This window comes from Strigops habroptila, chromosome 4 (assembly GCF_004027225.2).
Source record: "Strigops habroptila isolate Jane chromosome 4, bStrHab1.2.pri, whole genome shotgun sequence".
Classification (NCBI taxonomy): Eukaryota; Metazoa; Chordata; class Aves; order Psittaciformes; family Psittacidae; genus Strigops; species Strigops habroptila.
The window spans coordinates 72629365-72649787 of record NC_046358.1 but is presented as its reverse complement, the minus strand read 5'-3'; the positions used below and the strand labels follow the sequence as shown (position 1 = coordinate 72649787).

The 20423-nt window shown below is 40.9% G+C and overlaps 1 protein-coding gene across 1 annotated transcript in view; it reads right to left on the bottom strand.

Moving 5' to 3' along the window:
- USP7 (ubiquitin specific peptidase 7) overlaps positions 1-20423 on the bottom strand; it is a 73487-nt gene that overhangs the window by 34445 nt on the left and 18619 nt on the right. The window contains exons 2-3 of the mRNA XM_030481460.2: positions 7951-8055; positions 1489-1687 (exon numbers count right to left, since the gene is read on the bottom strand). Of these exons, the coding sequence (XP_030337320.1) occupies positions 1489-1687; positions 7951-8055 (304 nt within the window). The remainder of the gene's footprint in view (positions 1-1488; positions 1688-7950; positions 8056-20423) is intronic.

The window sequence follows — 20423 nt, the reverse complement described above, 5'->3', positions numbered from 1 at the left end:
TTGCTAAGGAAAGGAGGACACAATTCTACCCTCCCTACAACAAGATAAACTCCCAACACTGATTTTCTCAGAAGCACTCCTTTATGACCATTCTTGTTCAAACTTATCCTACTTGTGCAAGACAATCAGATCGAGTATCAGATCACACATGGTCTTGTCACTGCCTGATGCAGGGGCATTACTGCTTGCTTAGCTCCTCCAGCTTCACCTTGGTTGATACATCTGAAGATCACATTAGCCTTGTTCTGTGACTACCTGCATGTGAACCACTTCAGTGACTAGTGGTTCACTAGTTGTGACACAATTTTCTTCCTTACCTTCTGCACCGAGCATTCACCTTTTAGATTACAAAAGTGACAGAAAAGAGCAACTTACTACTCAGTGTAAACTACAAGTTGTGTGAAATTTGGTGATAGAATGGAGTTACCCTATGGGAAAAGATATCTATGAGGGTTTTGCGCTCTAGCTGGATAAGCTGCAGTAATGCCCCAGAAGTCTGCATTTATCTTTTCAAATTTCTATATTATTTACACAGATAATATGCAGGACCCCAAGAACATGAAGATACTCCGAGGGCTGGAGCACCTCTGCTCTGGAGACAGGCTGAGAGAGCTGAGCTTGTTCAGCCTGGAGAAGAGAAGGCTCCAGGGAGACCTTAGAGCAGCTTCCAGTGCCTAAAAGGGCTGACAAGCAAGCTGGGGAGGGGCTTTTGACAAGGGCCTGTAGTGATAGGAGAAGGGGGAATAGCTTTAAACTGACAGAGGGAAGATTGAGGTTAGATCTTAGGCAGAAGTTCTTCCCTGTGAGGGTGCTGAGGCACTGGCACAGGGTGCCCAGAGAAGCTGTGGCTGCCCCATCCCTGGCAGTGTTCAAGGCCAGGTTGGACACAGGGGCTTGGAGCAACCTGCTCTAGTAGAAGGTGTCCGTGTCTGTGGCAGGGGGTTGGAACTGCCAACCCTATAACCTTTAAGGTCTCTTCCAACCCAAACCATTCTATTTACAATTCTAACACGTACATATTCATATCTTGCTTGATGAGCAATGAACTCCTTAAACAAGAGATGACTACCTCATACACTGCCCTGCTTCAGTTGTAAGCAGTTACCTGCTCACACACTTTACAGGGCAGGATTTTAGCTCTGCGGGGTTAGAGAAGCTCCAGTACCACTTCTATTTGAAATAAACCCAGAACTTTTCCCATGCCAAGAAAACCGTCTGTCAAAGACACCCCCATGCCCCCAGCAATCAAATATATCTAAATTCTACCACAAACTTGTGGCTATACAAGCTACTTTTAGCTCCTAAAGAGAGCATTACTCTTACACTTTGGGATTTAGAAAGGTGGGCGGAAAAGGGAGAATCAAATCCTTGTGAGAATTCTTTCCTCTTGCAGAGAGGTAAAATATTCTTTTTAGATGTCTGTATTTCTTGCAATACAGATTAACCACTAGCAAATAAGGACTCGTAGAGTAATTAAAAGGGTCTTACGTGGAATCAGATTCAGCATTGCATTGAAGGAAGAATCCTACGCTTTTTTGGTGTGGCCTGTCCGGGTAGAGTCGTGGCATAACCATGATCTTCCATGGCAAATTCCGTACAAAGCAGGGAGGACTGAGAACTGACTCGCTCAATCTGTTGAAGCGTTCCACTGTAAACTGAAATGTTGCTTCTGATCGCCAACTTGTGTCTGGAACAAACACACACACAATTACTTGGAAAAAAAAAAAAAACCAAACCCAAAAAACCCAACACCAAAACTCAGATGTTCTTCACTTCAAAATGTCATTTTCAAAAATCACGCAACGTGAGCATGTTTTATGTAGTGGGATATTGGAAGCAGCCAAATAAAACCCCAAACCCTGAGAGGCACTGAGCAACTGAAGTGACGATTTTTTCATTTTGAAAAACACTGCAACATCCTTCAGGAAAACAGAGCACTGGAAGAGCATTCCTTTTGTACACTATTTTCTTAAGTAATTCTTTAGCACTAGAACTTACTACCACTCAAGTTTCTTCTAAAGCAGTGGGTACAGCAAGACAAACGCTTTACAACCCAAATCACAGCCCACTCTAACTCTTCTAGTTGTGCAGTATCTTCCCAGCCCAGTTTAAGTTAGCTCTTTGCATGAACCAAGATATGCAAAGGATTTTCACAATCTGTTCAACTGCCCTATTGATACCAAGGCACCATTTAGTTATTTCTTGCAATAGTATCTTTTCAAGTAGATGAACCCTACTGGGTTTTGGGGGGTGGGGCGTGTTTGGTTTTTTTCTTTTTAAATCTCATACCAGTTTGCTGAAGAATAGCTCAAGAGTAGGGTCCTCTCTGTGGTATGTGAACACTTTAAAGATTTTTAGTGGTCTAAACCAAAGTTAAATGAGACACTTCTTTAAAAAATGGCTTGACACACACAATTAAACTAATTTTGCCTTCTTCCCACATCTCCAGTTCTTCATATACCACAATCTGTTCTGCTTCTGTTGTATGTAGCTATAACAGGGTGCTGGAGACTGCAACAGCTTCAGGAACGCACAAAGCTGGGCTCTCTTTATTATGACACGCCTCACTACATACCGGGAGGAAAAACCTGCAACTTATCCCAAGAATTTTACAGGGCATGGACAAACTAAAGTACACACAAGACACTCTTCCTCTTTTCCATGGTTCCAACTTCACACCCATGTAACACAGAAAGATTTGCTACTGTGTGTAAGGAGGTTCGAGTATCATATAGGGCAGCAGACAAGCACCCATGGTCAGACTGCTACTCTTGTGCCACCCATGGGTGATACAGAACTCGAGCAGATATGTCACAGTGACATCTGAAATCAAAAGCACTGATGTACAACGACACCAAGCCAGAAATCAGATCACAAAACAAAGTGACAAGGCACACTGAATCCAAACACATATTATTTCCCTATACTCAAAGCAGTCCCTCACTCCAAGCTTTGCATGGCACCAGACAGTGTTGAATGATTTTTATTAAAAAACAGGTGAGCCCCTAAAAAATGAAACTCTCTTGATGACCACATGCAAAAGTGTAAAGACTATACACTTCAATACAAAAAATTATCAAGTTTTTAACTTGTTCCCACAACTGTTGGGGAGCTTTGACAGATTCTTCTCCCTTGCAAACCGGTTTTCTTTTTAAGCTGTTGTCCTACTTCTTATCTTGATCTTGGCAACACAGTTGATCTTATTTGTGTACGACCTGACAGCACTAAGCATTCTCAATTACCTCTTGAAAGTAATAGTACTACAGCAGAAACCAGCTTCCTCTCCTCTCTACACCTGCAACGACCTCCACATTACTGTGCGCTACCAGCTTGCCCAGTAACAGAAGAGTTCAAAGGATTATTTTCTCCTCTTTTCCCCTGCATGTAAGTGTAGCTAACCAGTCGCCTATCACCTACTTAAAAACTGCTCCCTGCTCATTTTACCTACTCACTGCCTGTTGACAGAGCAGAGAGCTGGTATCCTACATCCACGAGCCAGACAGGCTACACCCAAAAGAGCTGTATACTCTCACACTTGATTGGCAATGGTTACAGATCAGTCCCGCATCACTTGTATCTCAAACCAGCTCGAGAACGCCTCCCTGCTCACGATCAAGATCAGTACTTCTGGGCATAGCCTAAGCTTCCAAAAAATGAGCCAACCAAGTTTGCTTTCTGCCTCCTTTGATGCAGCTTTCAGAGCACTTCAGTACAAGGATGCAGCAGCGCTGCCATGGTGTCAGCTAAAAACGGCAGCCCACGCAGCATCTGCAGAGGCTTCGGAGAAAGTTTGCCTTGTTTCTTAATTTCTTTTCAGGAAAGCCTATGCATGAGAGCTCACCAGGAAACGGTACTCTTCTCCGTAAAATATTTGAGAAGTCAGTAGTAACTACTCCACAGAAATGCAGCCTTGTAATGCTAGTCAACCCGAAAATAGAAGTTTCTTTAAAAACACAAAACACAACCCCTCCAAAATAACAATCTCCCTTTCCTTCCAGAAAGCTCATATTTCAGCAAGTGTAATTGATTAAAACATTTGATGAGTATACTGAGCACACAGATAAAACCTTTTTCACTATTTTCACAAACGTGTCCACCAGTTTCCATAAAAGACTGCAACTGGTGGCAGGGTGATTTAGTAGAGATTGGCAAGTAAGGCTTCTGTAAATCCCTGAACTACAAACATATGACATAACACATGGTCCTGAACACAAGGTAAAAAGAACGGACCAAAATGACCAAGCTTGGTGGTGAAGTTACATGCAATGGATTATATCTGCTACATGGGAAAGATTTTTCCACTGATGAGGTGAATGTCATGTTTAGCACCTTGATGTGACAAAGTTCCTTCAAATCAGAGATCCAGCTACCGAACGTGATCAGTTTAACACAGAAGTACACTATTTAAGCAGATGTCTTTATTCTCTCAGTAAATGTTGCAACCTTTAAAGTACATTGAGGTTATGAAAATATTCTGAACCTGAATTATTAATGGAGAAACTGGCTGAATATTCTATGAATATTTTAATAATGATCCACATACAGCATGCAATACTAGCAAATGGCTAACACTGGTGCTTCTGAAAGCCTCCTAGCCCCTGCAATTCTTCACAGAAATGAGACTTCAGTAGGTAATTGCAAAGCTGTGAGTTTACGTTTAGCTAGGGACCTTCTGTTTGAACTTTAACTTCTAAGATAATTTATTCTATGTGCTGTTTTGAATACTGATGCACTTGCAAACAAAATTTTATCAGAACCTTGTTTTTCACAGAATCATAGAATAGTTAGGGTTGGAAAGGACCTTAAGATCATCTAGTTCCAACCTCCCTGCCATGAGCAGGGACACCTCACACTAAACCATGTCACCCAAGGCTCTGTCCAACCTGGCCTTGAACACCGCCAGGGATGGAGCATTCACAACTTCCTTGGACAACCCATTCCACTGCCTCACCACCCTCACAGTAAAGAACTTCTTCCTTATATCTAATCTAAACTTCCCCTGTTTAAGTTTGAACCCATTACCCCTTGTCCTACCACTACAGTCTCTAAGGAAGAGTCCCTCCCCAGCATCCTTATAGGTCCCCTTCAGATACTGGAAGGCTGCTATGAGGTCTCCACGCAGTCTTCTCTTCTCCAGGCTGAACAGCCCCAACTTTCTCAGTCTGTCTTCATATGGGAGATGCTCTAGCCCTCTTATCGTCCTCCTGGCGCTCCTCTGGACTTGCTCCAACAGCAAGTCCAAGTTTTTGTTATTTTTTATTTTACTTGCAGAAGCTGCTATTCCAGATCACAAAGCCTGGGCCATTAAGTCATTCTCTTACAAAGCATCGCACACTCCTTCAGTTGGTTCTTTTTAATTGGCGAGACATCATACATAGCAACAACAGGTTCTAGTCAAACCCCTTGAGAGAACACAGCCTTATTTGCAAGTCCTGTTGGGTGGTCCCCTGCTACTCCCACTGTGTTCTTCACAATGCCTAGTTAGTGCCTAGTAAAGGGGGCGAGAGCTGCACTTCCCCCCCACACAACTTATCAGTCATTTCTTCTTGCGCTAAGCAGAAAGAACAAAACCTCGAAAGTCTCTTGAACTCAGAAATTCACCAGAAAGCTGGTATCTATGATCCAGCTGGAAGCTTCAACCTTTTATCTTACTCTTCACTTTTCACCCATTAAACTCATTAAGACTTTCACTGAAGAGGTACCTAAGTTCTCTTCATGCATTCTTTATCAGCTCAGATTGATCCTACTTGCTATGAATAACAGCAATGGAAAACACAACATGCTTATCAAACGTCTCCCTCCACTTTTTCCTATCTTGAGAATCTCCAACCTGTATATTACTTGTGTACATCATGCTGCAAACCAGGATAGTAAGAGCAAGAGAGCAATTGCACTCATGTGTAAATAATGCAACAGCAGGCAACTAATCTGATTTATAAGACTTGGAAAAGAGGCATCATCCACTTACATGATGCAAGTCTTCAGGAATGTTTTTGCATTTACAACATTTTGCAATAACACTAGTTTCCATGTGTCAATGCAAACTTTAACTGCACCAAGATGTAGCCAGACACTCCTTACGCAAATATGACAATGAGGAACTACTAGTATTGCTTAATAAACACATTTTAACCCCAAAAGATATCCCACAGCAGAGTGCATCAAAGCTCCTGACCCTACAGAAAGTCCGCAAATATACGAGTACCACCATAAACACGGAATCTTCCACAAACCCTTTGCTGGTTACCTTCAGGTACTCCCTTCTCCCTACTGTGACTCCTTCATATCCAGCTCTCCGAGAGGAGCCAAGTATTTTATACATGACAGAAAACCGGCTGACAGTAGCTCTTTGGTTAAAAAGTCACTGTTACTCTGAATGAAGAGGGGTACATCTGATTACATGCCACCCTGGACATGACCTGGGTTCCGTCAGCTGTTTCTGCAGCTTAAGTCCCTTTTGCTTCATTTATGCAAGCATATGTAGACCAACTTCTGGACAAATTTTTATGGCAATTGGCCAATGTGTTACCTACTAGCTGTATTGATAGCAAACTCTATCAGGCTTTCTACCTATAAACACCATTACTGAGAACAGAGGTTCAACAGAAGTGTCCTTGCCAGTCAGTGTCCATCCATGTGATCTTCTCTCCAAACGCCATGGCCTGACAAAGACATTTAACTTCTTTTGTAACAGGTAATTTGATGTTGATAAAAACAGAATTCCCTATCTCAGCCTCAGCTAGTTACTCTGAGCAAGAAATCAAAGCCCTCTGAATGAGATCAGGCAATCAGACATGAAAAAATTGCATAGACTCAGCAGACCTCATTTTACTTTATTGTGAGAATCTGATCATAGGAAACTTTATCTTTGCCAATGATACGGAGGAAATTCAACCATGAGATGCTTTTGTCCTGAATTTAAACCATATTCTCTTCATGGAACATTACTATTTTCTATCAGTATTCTATGTTCCTTGAATACATGAAAGTAAGCACATTTTTGACCTTTAACCACAAACTCTGACTTTTCCTAACCAAAACTGATCAACATTTTGCACAAACAGATATAAATGTTTAAGCCTAGTCCTGAATGTATTATCCTCTCACAAGACAGCAGAAATACGGAATCAAAGGGGAAGAAATCCAACTCATACTTTATCTCCTTTCTCCAACTCAAATTTCATGTAATTTTTCAAAATAAGCAGCCCCCCCATATCCTCTCCTATAAAAAGAAATATCATTGTACATTTTCCTTGCTAAACAACAGACTTAATTACAAACTTATCATCTTTCTTTAAATAAGCCCAGACACATCCACTTGAAAATTATTTGATCTTCTGCAACAGAAAAACCCTGTACACCCTTATTTTCATCAAATAGACCAACAAAAAGGTTTCAAAAACATGTCCTCATTTATTAACTGGATATTAGCACGTACTTCTTCCTTTGCATTTGCAAGTAAAAGGGCATCAGAGTTGGGGGGGGGGGGGAGATGTTCCTCGACAGAACAGTTACCACTGACTTACCATACCAAGACAAACACTGATCACAGCTGCCACCTGACAAGAGAGTGGGACAGATAAGGATTCTAAATGTCCTGAAGGAACTGCATAACTGATGCAATTGCATTCAGCCAAGCACCAGCTGCAGGCTGTTTAAAGGGACATTTATCACAAAATGTAACAATGGACAGTATCACTTTCATCAATTTTAAAATTGCCTAGAAGGAGTAAGAAGAAAAAAATTCCCAAGCCCTCAGATGCCTAATCCTATTGTATAGCTATGCTAAAAGGATGCCTACACAGAAAACCAGCAGCCATAACTACAGAGGGTTTCATTTTTTTAATGAGCTGCAGTTCAGAGGACACACATAAGACCAGGACCATTTTATCCTCAAAAATCATAGAAATAAGCCAACAAACCACAAGTTTTTACCACATATTTACTTACCATCTTCCATGTCTTCTTCAGTGTTGTTATGTCCATCAGCCATTGCTACATTCCCATTAATGACAGGATTTTGAGTAATTCTTGGAGGATCATCTGTATCTCCAGCTAACACAGAAAAAAAAAAAAAAAAAGAGAGAAAAGTAACAATTAATCAGCTACATTAACATTTCTGTCTCAGGTAGTGCTTATCAGACACGCAAATGGCATATTTTAGTGCAAAACAGCATACACAAAACAATGGTACTGGTATGTGTCTAACGGTAAAATTCCTCAAATAGATGAGTACTTATGGATGAAGCAAAAAGTCCACATTAATGTGGAATACAAATACAAAGAACAGAAACTTATTCTGAAGTTTCCAAATTGTCTTACAGTCAGCATCTTATCATCAAGTCTCATTAAATAAAAACAAACTTCTAAAATATTTTTTCTGGAGTTCCACATTTTTATACAGGTAAAAATTTCTCACAGGAGACTTTCTAAATCGACAATTTATTTTAAGACTTCTTTGGTGTTACTCTAAAAACAAACAAGCAACCTAAACATTTAATCAAATGTAACAGTAAGATTTAAATTTTACTTGGGCAAAATTGGAAAGGAAATCCTTTACTAGCAGGAACATTTCAGAGGTAACATTTTCCAGTTTCTAGCCATCACTGCTATAAAGTTTTGCTCCAATAACTGTTTAAAACTTATGTAAACACCACTAAAGAGATATGAAACAACTCCATGAACTAAGCCCCCATGATTTTAAAGATACATTGCTTTGACTGAACAAGCATCTTTCTGCTTTATCGAACAACTGAAGAACACCACCTCCTATCGCTGTGCATCAAAAGCTGATGGACTGTTTCAGCATAACTGCAGGGAAGTGGATATATTCTTGAATAAACTGGTTTTCATCAAACCGTAAAACCTATAATCTCTTGCAACCACCCCAAGGACAAGCACGTCTTAAAAGTGCACTCTCTAAAGGGTCTGAGAAGTTTCTCTTAACTATACCAGTCCTGCTACTAACTTGTATATTCCACTACACCACATCACACCAACCCCACCCCACATCCAGTCACTGGTGTCTGCAACTAAGAACAGTTTTATACACAAAAGCTACACACGACTGTGTGGGTCGTCAGGGCCGTGGGTAACCTTCTCCTTCAGGAAGTTAAGTGTTCCTGAGGAAACGCCACAAGCTCCGCCACAAGCTCCGCCACCGGGAGCCCGGCCACGGTGCTGCCCCTGCCCGTCAGCACCCTGGACAGCGTCGCCCCCCCCACCCGTGTCCATGCTCCCGCCTGCGGGCCATCAGTGATGGGCACTGATCTCTTTCCAAAGCCAGGGAACTAAGGCCAAAGCCATGGTAAGCCACACAAGAAGTGAAGCAGGATCAATCGCATTTGCTTCACAGACCGCCCTCTCCTCACAGCCACCCTGAGCTGTGTGCAACACGCTCCTGCAGCCTCATTCCAATTCACAGCACACAAGAAAAAGATACTTTCACAACCAGCATTCCTATTCTGATCATTTACTCTTCTAGTATATTCACAGAACTAATAACCACTGCCCTGAGTGTGAACAGAAACAGATCAGTTAGAGATTTACGTCTGGATTAGAGCTACAAGAGATCACACACTTAACGCTCAAACACGGCTTTTCGAAAGCTTCCCAGGATGCAGGAGGTCTCACTGAGACACCAGTGAAATGTGTACGCCGAAACGCAGTATGCGGCACCCACGACAAAGCGTGCACCCTTCTTATTATGAGTACAAAAGTAAAACAAAGAATGATTTGAAGTTTTGATTTTCTATTTCTAATAAAAAGGTTTGCAGAAGATGGGCTCCTGAGGGATGCCGCTGCAGAAGCCCCCCACCAGCAGCTGTCACAGCACCAGCAGAACAGCAACTTTAATAAACTTAAACCAAACAGAACCGAATTACAACAAAATTAAGGGCGGGGGGAGGAACAAGTTTGAACTGCTGCAACTAAAGAACAGGAAAAGTGACAAAAAGCAGAGTATGAAGGAAAGATCCCTGTGGATTTCCACAGCTTGCCTTTTCCCTTTTAATCTTTGAGCAGCACGGTGACAGTCTAACAAGGAAGCTGCCCCCTGGGTCACTCCTGTCTGGGAGCATACAGCGTGCCTACAGCAACCCCACAACTGCTTACACAAAATTAATATTAGGATTTTTTTTATTAATTTTATTTTTAAAGTTATCATCAAGGCAACTTAGTATCTAGAAACAAAATGAAGCAAACACCTGAGGAATAGTCAGTTCGTCACTAAGAGCTCATCCAAAATACTCTTTTTAACTGAGGATTTAAATGTTGATACTATATTTTATGGGGAAAGCACTGTCCTTAAGTAAGAAAATAAAGAGCTTTCTGTGAGATACTGCTTTACATTCCCCAAAAGTATCAATGGTGTTAGCAGAGAGGAGGGAGAAAATGCCAAAGAGATCACAGGAAAAGCAATCAACTTAAAAGACAAACAGAGGCAGCTTCTGAGAGATATTATTTAGTGATAAGATAAACCTAATCATGATGTATGCCACTGCTGCTTTTTCTGACATGTACTGACACATTTTGTAACACAGCTTTCAGATATGGAACTCAGATAACATTAGTGAGTATGGTGGCTTCTGTGAATAAGAGACATTTTTAACTTCTAACAGAATTCAACTATTACAGTAAATACTTTGCAAGAGCAAAACACAGCTCTTGTTTAACATTCATTAGCAAGCAGGACGGCAAAGTTTATTTTCAACTTTAGCATTGAAAACCAGTAATGTATGTTTTCTTCTCTGGTCCTTCAGAGCTCATATGAAAGAACTGTCCAATCCTACGAAGATTTAATTAAGAAACCTGTTTTCCTTTGCCTCAAGCAGAATGATGCCAACGACTTATTCAAATTATACAATACAGGATTAAGAGAAAAAAAACCCAACCCAAACCAAAAACTGTCCACACTGGCCAGGAAAACCTTCCTACCAAGCATATCACTTCATACAGCGCTGTCCTTAATGCAGCTTAAACCACCAAGTGTCAACACCACCCCAGTCATGTCAGCTGTCAGTTCCTAGACCAGAATACCCAGTTTTAATTGTATCCCTGGTATAAATTAGAGATGCAGCGTATTAATCAATCAAAAGGTAACATAAACCACGTAAAATAAGAAAGTATTACAACAAAGCATGAAGTGACCTTATTAATAAGGAATGTTTTTAACTCTTTAAATACAGTACTGCAAAATATTAACTAAAAAATAGATTACAATTGCCGTATTTTAGACACTGTCAGTGTTTGGTGAAGAGCACTGAAGTTGTTTTCTACCTCCTCAAAACGCAACACATACAACTTCGTGGCCACTCTTCCATTACAAAAAGGAATGCAAGGCAACATGAAGTGATGACAATTTCCTCCAAAACATTTAAGATTTAAGGTTATATATAGTTTTGTATCTACCCATTCCACTGCATTAAAAAACATGCAATACAGCTTGAAGTATTTAAAGGGGGTCTCTGCCATTTGGAGGTTAAGCCTTCCAAGAAGAGGCTTTTGAGATATTAACGGTTTGAGCAAAGCGAGAGCATTCACTTATTTACTGAAAGATCATGAATGCTGAGATGAAATCAAGTCTAAAAATCGGCATGTGTAACTGGAAAGAAACTGGAGCATGACAACAGATTTGGGAAAGTTAGTAAGAAGTGTCAGTCACCTTACGCAGACAAAGCACTGGCTCACATATAAATGACTCTGTTAGTGCACACTTCACATTGCTCATCAACTAAGCCTGTTGCTGAAGTGTTGAGATGAAAGCCTGAAAGCAAAATGCTTATTGCAATTGATGTGAAGGGAGAAAATAAAAAAAGACATGACAAAATTCTCTGGAACTACAATCTTGCCATGACCTTACAGAAAATACCAAAATAAAAATCTCCTTGTTATGGACTATGACCTCAACATTATCATACTCAAATACTCACACTATTAAGTAATCAGAGCAAAACCAGCACCAATAATTCAAAGAGACTGTACTCAAAGAAAAGCTGTTCAGATGGATTCAGCTGGTTTAATAAGATGAACTCAATGTCACTGAAAGACCTACTGAAAGCTTTACTGTTCTACTGTTCACAGTAAGTTAAATCTACAGGGAAGGAATCTCAAAAAGTTTGCTATTTTTATTTTTCCTGCTAATGAGAAAGCAGAAAAGATTTTTGTCAAGATCACGTGGCTTTTGGCACAACGTAAGTCCTGTTACAAGACAGGAGTACCGCTGAATTTCACTTCTCCCCAAGATGTAGGCTACGCTGCTCAGCAGTAAACACGTGCTTGCAGTCACATGTGGACAAAAGCAACAGAATGACTCCACTATCGCAGCAGTTAAATTCCAGAACACTGCTACTACTTTAACAATGATGACAGCAGCTACTGACTTCATAGGTTTCAGTCATGACTCATATCACACCAAGTATTCAAATTCTGAAACACTTTGTTTGTCATTAGCTTTTGGATCTGGCAGCCACAGCGGAGAAACTGAAGCAGTCTCTCTAGTAGGTTATGAAACATTTCTCTTTCCTTTTGAGGTTAAAGGGATCACAATGGAGAAGCAATAGTGATACCAAAAACCTGCTTACAATTATCATGTACAACTGCCTCGCAATGGAAATCACTAGTCCTGAGGACTTTCTACATGTCACTACAGATAGTTTGCACAGACCTCTGTGTAGAGCTGCCACAGCAATCCCAGAAACAGCGAGGGAGTTGCACTGAAGATTAGCAGGCATTAGCAGGCTGAAGAGAAGCCAGTCATTCACTGCTGCCTGCAGCTTGGAGACTTTGATGAACCAAACTTCATATCCAGGACCCTGCCTTTAGGGGAGGAAAGCTGAAAACACACAACCTTCTCCTCTGCTGCTGGACTAAATGGATGTTCCAGAATCAAAGCCTTTATAAAAGTTATTAAAGGGCATTTTAATACTTTTGTTTAAATATAAATAGAACAGTATGTATAGATATGACAAATTGGGCAGGGGGTGAATTATGGTGGATAAGTGAAGCTGCAGTAAAGACTAAGAAAAGGGACTCGCTGAGCAGAAGTATAAGATGGTAGGAGATAAGAATAAAGCCTGGCAATGTAAATCTCACCGAAAACTAAGCAAAGTCAGTCTTGGAGCAGTCGAATTACATCGGCATCAAAGGACATCAATTGCACGCCTAACACGCAGTCCAGGTCCAGCTTCGCACCTCAGTGTCAGAACCCACTGGACCACTTGAAAGTGGAGGAACCTGTAAGGATCCACAGGCAGCCCCACTGAGCCGCTGATCTGCAGCTCTCACTGCCTAACTCCTCTTCAGCTGTGAAACATACTATCACATCTTAAAGAGTTTAAAAATTAGGTATTTTTAAAAGCATCGGTATCTTAAATACACCAAACAAGCCTCTAAAAGTTTACAATTTCTTAAAAAGAGTTTTAAACCTAGATATTTTTAAGTACACCAGTATTTTATATACAGCAAATAGTAAATGCAGCGCTTTCTGAAGAAGCTACTGAACTGTAGTGGTGCAGAGAGGACACTGATGAGACTCATTCAGAAAGCCTTAAAGCAATAATATTACTTCTTGAAAACAAACAGGAAACTTAGAATAACATGAAGAAGGTGAAGAATAAGTACCTGCCTTTAACTAGGAAAGGCAATGAGAAGTGGTTAATTCACAACTCCCTGCAGCAGACTCCCCAAACCATGCCTGTAAGTGATCTACAGTTAGTCTACTGAGCCATTGGCAGTGTTTTTTTACTAGCTCACAAGAAAACCTGTGGGCTCCAGGGACTTGCTTCTGCAGAAATCTGGAAACCACTGCTAGAAAAGCCAGATTAATAAGCATTTCTTTCAGGAGACAGGGTTTAAAAACAAACAAACGCCACCCCCCACGCCCCCCCAAAAATACCACCTACAAAAAAAACCAAAAAACCAACAACAAACAAACAAAAAAAAAAAGACACCACCAAAAAAACCCCCCAAAACCCACCACAAAATAACCCAAAACCAAACAACTCAAACTAAAGGGGTGGCGGTAGGGGTGAGGGTGGGGAAACCAAACCAAAAAGACAACCCAAAATTAGCAAAGCAAGTTCCCAACTCTATGATTCGAATGAAATTAACTTACAATAGTCAATCTTTAAATATCTAGAAGTGTTCCCCTCACTTGCTCTGGAAGAATTCAGCCTTTCAAAAGTAAGAGAAACTACTTGGCCTCTAATCCTTACCTGCAGTTACAGTACAACCACCACTTACTGCACAAAGAGACTCAGGAGAAGAGGAATCAAATTAGAAGTGTTCTACACAGTTTCATTTTGTCAAGACAGTCCTAGGTTGCTATAATGAAATTCTGAACTGATTTCTGTACTGTGGCTGTCTTTCAAAAGGCATCTAAAATAAAGTTATCCATCTCAAACATTTTTAAAGGATGAAACAGTAACAGAAACAGAGATTCATTTGGCCAGTAGGATGGGAGGAAGGGAAAGGGAAGAACTGATGTCAAGGTGTAGGTAACTGCTGCCACAGATGTTTCCATGGCTTGCAAAATAATCATGTAATATACCTTTACAGCTGAAAGTTAATTCTCAGATCAGCAAGATGGTGGGTAATTTGCTTTTGTTTCATTTATTATTTTTTTTCCTTCATAGTTCATTACGCTTTCATTACTTGATCTGCTGTCAAAAGGTGTATCTAGCAATGTAAACCTCTAGACAAGAAAGCTACGAAGGACAATGACTAAGGCTTAAGGGCAAAAAGGCTTCTGGAGAAGTATCAGGAGGCAAGAGGCAAGTTTACAGATTAAGGGAGAAAGGTGTTATGAGCACAGGAAGTGAGATGATTTGTGGCTAAGGAGACAAGGTTTAAAAGTCTTTGATGCTTTCAAAATTTTCCTTAGCAAATTTGGGGGGGGGGGGGGGGGGGGCGGTGGGGAGAGGTAGAAAGGACATTTATTTACTAGAGAGCAAGTAGCCGACATCAGCTCTTGGGGAAAAAAAAAAAAAAAAGTAGTATACAGAAGTCTTTTGCCCTCTAATTGCCACCTGAAATAAATAATTAGTGCATTATTGACTGTGAAGTGCAAATCCACCCCAGAAAGAAATGATGCTACACAAGACAGTAAATAAAAGAGGAAACATTGCTGGGATGGGACAACTTCCTGCAAGCAGACTCATCATCTCTGCCATGTCTACAAAACCTGTAGCAATGACTGGACAGACAGTAACGCCACAGCCACCACTTATTACAGCGATCAATCATTATATTGCTGTTGCCTTGTGTTCCTATCGTTATGTCTGCCTGTCCAAAGGGAACGTGTCGACAAAACATAGGATGGCCTGACTGGTTTTAAACTGTGCCTGCTTACCTAATGAATAATTGAAAATAAAGTTATCATATTAATAGGCTACATGACTATTCTTGGATAACACAAGGAAGTTACTACTCTAAGAAGCTCCTGAACACTGAACACCATGCAATAAAAGATACCAGTCTGTAAGGCAAATCATATCTGAAACATCATCCTACTGAGTTACCTTTATGTGAAAATAGAAGGGAGGTACAATGTAACTTTGTGGATAGAAAAACAGCTGAGAACAAATAGCCCACACAGAAGTAGATATTGCTCTATAAACTAGGCAGTTTGCTGCAACAACTCATTTATCTGCTTATCTGTGTCTGATGGCACCTGACAAAACAGAATTTTAAATCTTAAAGTGATTAACTTCTTATAGACATGCATAAAGCATTTAGGGTATTATCAGTGCAACTACTCAGTGGACCAAAAAATGCCATTTAAGAAGTCACCCTGAAGAATTTACTAAAACAAACAGTGACTACATCACTGCCTTCTTTCAGCAGTTTAACTCATTGCTTTTATGAATAACTCAGTGTCAAATGAAAGACTGCATGAACCAAAATTCAGTTTGGACACTAACAACACACCTGTAATTATCCAGCCTATTTGCAACTTCATACTCTTGCTGAAGGAGTTTGTATAGACAGCCTTTAAGAACTTTTTCATACACTTTTTAAGCTTCAGGTGTTTAATAACTTGGGCTAGACCGCAGCACCAGCATGAGTTTTTCTTCAGTACAGTGATGCTATTTATTAGAAAGACATCAACCTGTCTGCCTCAGACACTAACCTGGCTTTACCCACTCTTCAGTGCCACAACCCCTCCTTAGCAGTCATCAGGGCAAGAGAAGGTCTGCTGAAAAACCTTTCATAAGTCCTTTTCTTAGACTGATGAGCCTTCTTAGCTTAGGTTGCAGTTCTAGAAAACTATCAGATCAGGAGGAAAGGAAGAAAGACTGCTTCTGGCTCCCATGTAACACCCAAAACCTAGTAACAAAAACAGCTGACAAGACAAATTATTTCCTTCCACAATAAGAAAAGGCTGAAACATCAGAAGTGTCATGACCTATTATGGCAACAGCTACTGGACTTGCGCTACCTTCTCTTTGCTGTATCTAGAGCAGCAAGGCTACAGAAGCAACTACCCTAACTCGTCACATCTTGTCTCCGCACATTCCAGAGATGGTAGTATGATTACATCTTTGCTGAAGACAAGGCACTCGGTCCCAACCTACTGAACACACCCTAAACAATGTGTTTTTCCAGTATCACACCCCTCTTTATGTTTTACTGCTTTACTGAGTGATGGACTTATCTCTTGCAACAACAAAGGCGAAGCTCTTCGGCAATCATCACTAGAAAGGATGAAAAACTACTCAAAGAAAAATGACCTTCTGACACAGGGAAGAAAAGGATATACTTGCAACTGGAGTCAGGGCAGTCCGAGCATCACAGAGCTTTTCTGTTTGTACATGATACTATACTCAGCATGCTATAGCACTTGGCATTATTTAAAAAAAAGACAACTAAATAGCAATTAAAATGTGTTTATTTGGATAGTAATATGAGCACCTTATGGGATTGGTGATTATGTTCCTTCTTTCCTTGTTAAAGTATGGAAAAGCAAACACCTTTCACCACCTGGACCAGCGGTCTGCCAGCTACATACATTTTCAGAACTCCTTTCTGTATCATTTTGGACGAGTAAGTCAGCCCATTGTGTCAGAAAGTTTTGGAGTAAATACAGTAACTGAATGCTTGCTACATACTTAGGCAGCAAAAGGTTTTGCACCTTTGACAGCAAAATAAAATGTTGCCTTACATGCGTTTGTATGACTACATATATCACTTGCCCAAACTAGCTCTGATGGCAGACTGATTCTACGTACTTTGTTATAAAGTTAAAATCTTATTTGCCATTATTTCAGATTCTGAAATTCTGTTTGAGACTGGACTGATGGTAATGGCTCACTCCTAAACTCAGTCTTGAAGCATGCTGAGCTCTGCTCACACTAGCAGCAGCAAAGAAAGTTAGCAGAACACATTAAAATATTTTTTTCCTAATTCTGAATTTTTTTAACTGTTAAAACACTGTTGATCTGCCCAAGTTAGAATTCGAATGAAAAAATAATTTCCTACCAGAGGACAACAATGGATAACGATATGGATTTTGCACTGCAATTGACTTTACAGACATGAGCAGGAAAAAACCAAACCCAAACATCTTTTAGCCTTATACCTGAAACACGACAGCTGGTATATGTAATCACACAAACCCATGTCAGGCAGCATTTTATACTGCTGTCAAAGGTGCAAAACCTTTTGCTGCCCAAGTATGTAGCAAGCATTCAGTTACTGAGCTAGAGAAACTGCAATGGGAACATCAGAGACCTCATACCTAAACTCTAACACCTTCATCATTTCTTTCTGTTATTTTCAATGTCTTCCTTTATCATTGGAGATTTGCCAACACTGATCTTGTTTTCCTTATGCTCTCTGCTGTGCAGAGAAATGGACAGATCTGTAAAGTAGGTTCACGGGAATCTGACTTGGTGGTTACAGGTAGCTAGTAGTTCTGAGGCTAGGCTTTTGTGAGAAGAAAAAGCAACCAGATCAGATTCAGGAGAGTAACTTTAAAAACTGTTATACCATTGTGATAAAGAAAGCAAGCAGAGTTAATGTTATTTCCTTCTCATTTGACAATACAAACAAACTCAAATGCAGGCTTCTTTGCTGAATAGTAAAGGAGTCCAAATATGCTCACAAGAAGTTATTCCTTTTAGGCTAACTATGCAACTACAAAACCTGTTTTAAAAGTGACTATTATACCAAAGCAGCATGAAAACACAAGCCAAATAATCTGCAAACTTGATCTGGTAAACCTATGGCAAATCTAGAGCAATGCAAAACTGCCTGTGGGTACACAGATAGTGGTGACCTGTGCCACGCCACATGATGCACACACTGCTCAGCTGGGATGCACAGCTGGAAGATCTTGGGACTTCCAAAGCGTGTCTGACTATATTGTTCTTGAAGCAGTGCTTCTATAAAGAACTACTATGGGCTCTAACTAGCATAGCACGCTGGACAGTTATCGTGGAAGCAGAAACATACCATTTCTAAGGGAGAACTGTCAATAAAGCCTGCCGTGTATGCTGGTTTGATTTCATGTAACACAGTAACAGGTTAAGAATGAGGACAGAGAAAACAGAGTAGATATATTCACTTCTGAGAAAAGGTAACTAAAAAGGGGGTTACAGGATACACCAGACAAATATCCTGAATAACATGGAGGGGAGAGAAGGGGAAAACAACCAACCAATAAATAAAAACCCCACTAAAGAACACTACTACTACTTCAAATACATGGGGCATTACATGAAATTGCCAGAATGTGAGTTTAAAGGACACAAAATCCTTTTTCATGCTGCACCTGAAACTTCTGAAAGCTATGAAAACATTGTGTCTGAAGGTGCTGTGCAGGCCAAGACACCTCCTCAGATCCCTCTGGCTCAAAGGCAGCACCACTGGTGCAAAACAGGAGGTCCATCCACAAAGCACAGTGTGCAGGTCTGATACCAGCCAACAAAGGAAGACCTGGCAGGCTGAAGGGAACAGGAATGGGGAGGGACACTGCTGCAGGGCACCCTCCCAGGCCCCCACCTCATGGCTTTGGGATTTCCTGATTTGTGGATGGCGCCTCTGCATTTCAAAATGCCCCCACTTTTCAAACCAGTAGACACCACTAGTATTTACAACATCCCAGCCAGGAGTGCTACAGTCTATGTTATACAAAATAACTCTTTGTTTTCAACCTGCCCTCTGATGTTACATTCCGTATTCTTCAGGTCTTACATTGCTTCTGTTTCACTTTCTTCTGCCACTTGTGCTTCCCAGACTTCGTCACATCTTCCCTTGGTTATACAGATGGACACCACCTAGCCTATGTAGTCATTACTCCTACAGTGGCCGTTTGATACCTTTTACGATCTTTATTTTCCTTGTTGTAACTTCTTTACTTCTCCTATACCTTTTTTTTAAATGGAGGAGGAAAGCAAGGCTGTTAGCCAGGCTGCACTCAGTGTTCAAGATGCAGCAGCACAGTGAACTTACACAAAGCATGTATTATTCCCCATTTGCTTCTGAAGGCAAAGCAATGAATGGAAGAAGAATCCATCAGGAGCAGTGAAAAGGCAAGGAGGCAGCCAGGCCAGGCGCAGACACCCTTGGGGGGAGCACAGCAGGGAGGGGAACTCACCATATCCCCCCTGCCCTAGCATTTAACATAAGCATGTGCTATAGACAGACCTCAAGAGACAAGACATCAGGTTAAACAGTTTTTGCTCAACCCAGGGTGGCTAACCTCATGCAAATACACAGGGTTTCCATAAGCATCTTTTAACATTCACATTGGAAAACCTGTTACCAGCTAACATTAAAAAGAAAAAAAATAAGTAAAAATCCAAGATTCCTGATAACACAGTTTTGCTAAACTTTACTATAGAAACAAAACACACCTATCACAGAAGTGTTTAGCACTTTGCATTTAAAACAAGAGCGCACCCAAGCCATGCTTCCCTTCGAGTTGAAGACAAACAGCCCCAGTTGGTGAGAAGCATGCAGGCGATGTGGGAGTGGGACCAGCCACGGGCTCCCCTCCAGCCCTACACCCACAGCGCCAGCTCCGGCTTCGCCTCCCAGCCCAGCACCGGTGCTCCTGACACCTTCCTCCTTGCCAGAGGAACAGCAGCTGCACATCAGCGGCCCCAGTACTGCAGCGCAGAGCTGAACTAATCAGCATGGGTCTGCCCAGTACTGATAAGTCCTAACCTCAAGTCAGGGTCACTTTTACATGTTTAGATTAGCTCTGGGGAGAATGACAGCAAGAATTAAACTATTCAGAGTTTGGTGGTTTGGAGTTTTTTGTTAAGTCTAACGTGAACTAAAGCACACGTGCAGATCCTGGTAACAGAGAACGTTTGCTGTTTCCTCCCAGAGATACCAGGAGCATCACTGGTAAAAATCATTCTTTTCTACTGAAATTCAGTTTTCGTTGTGTTTATAAACACATACATTTCAAGTGT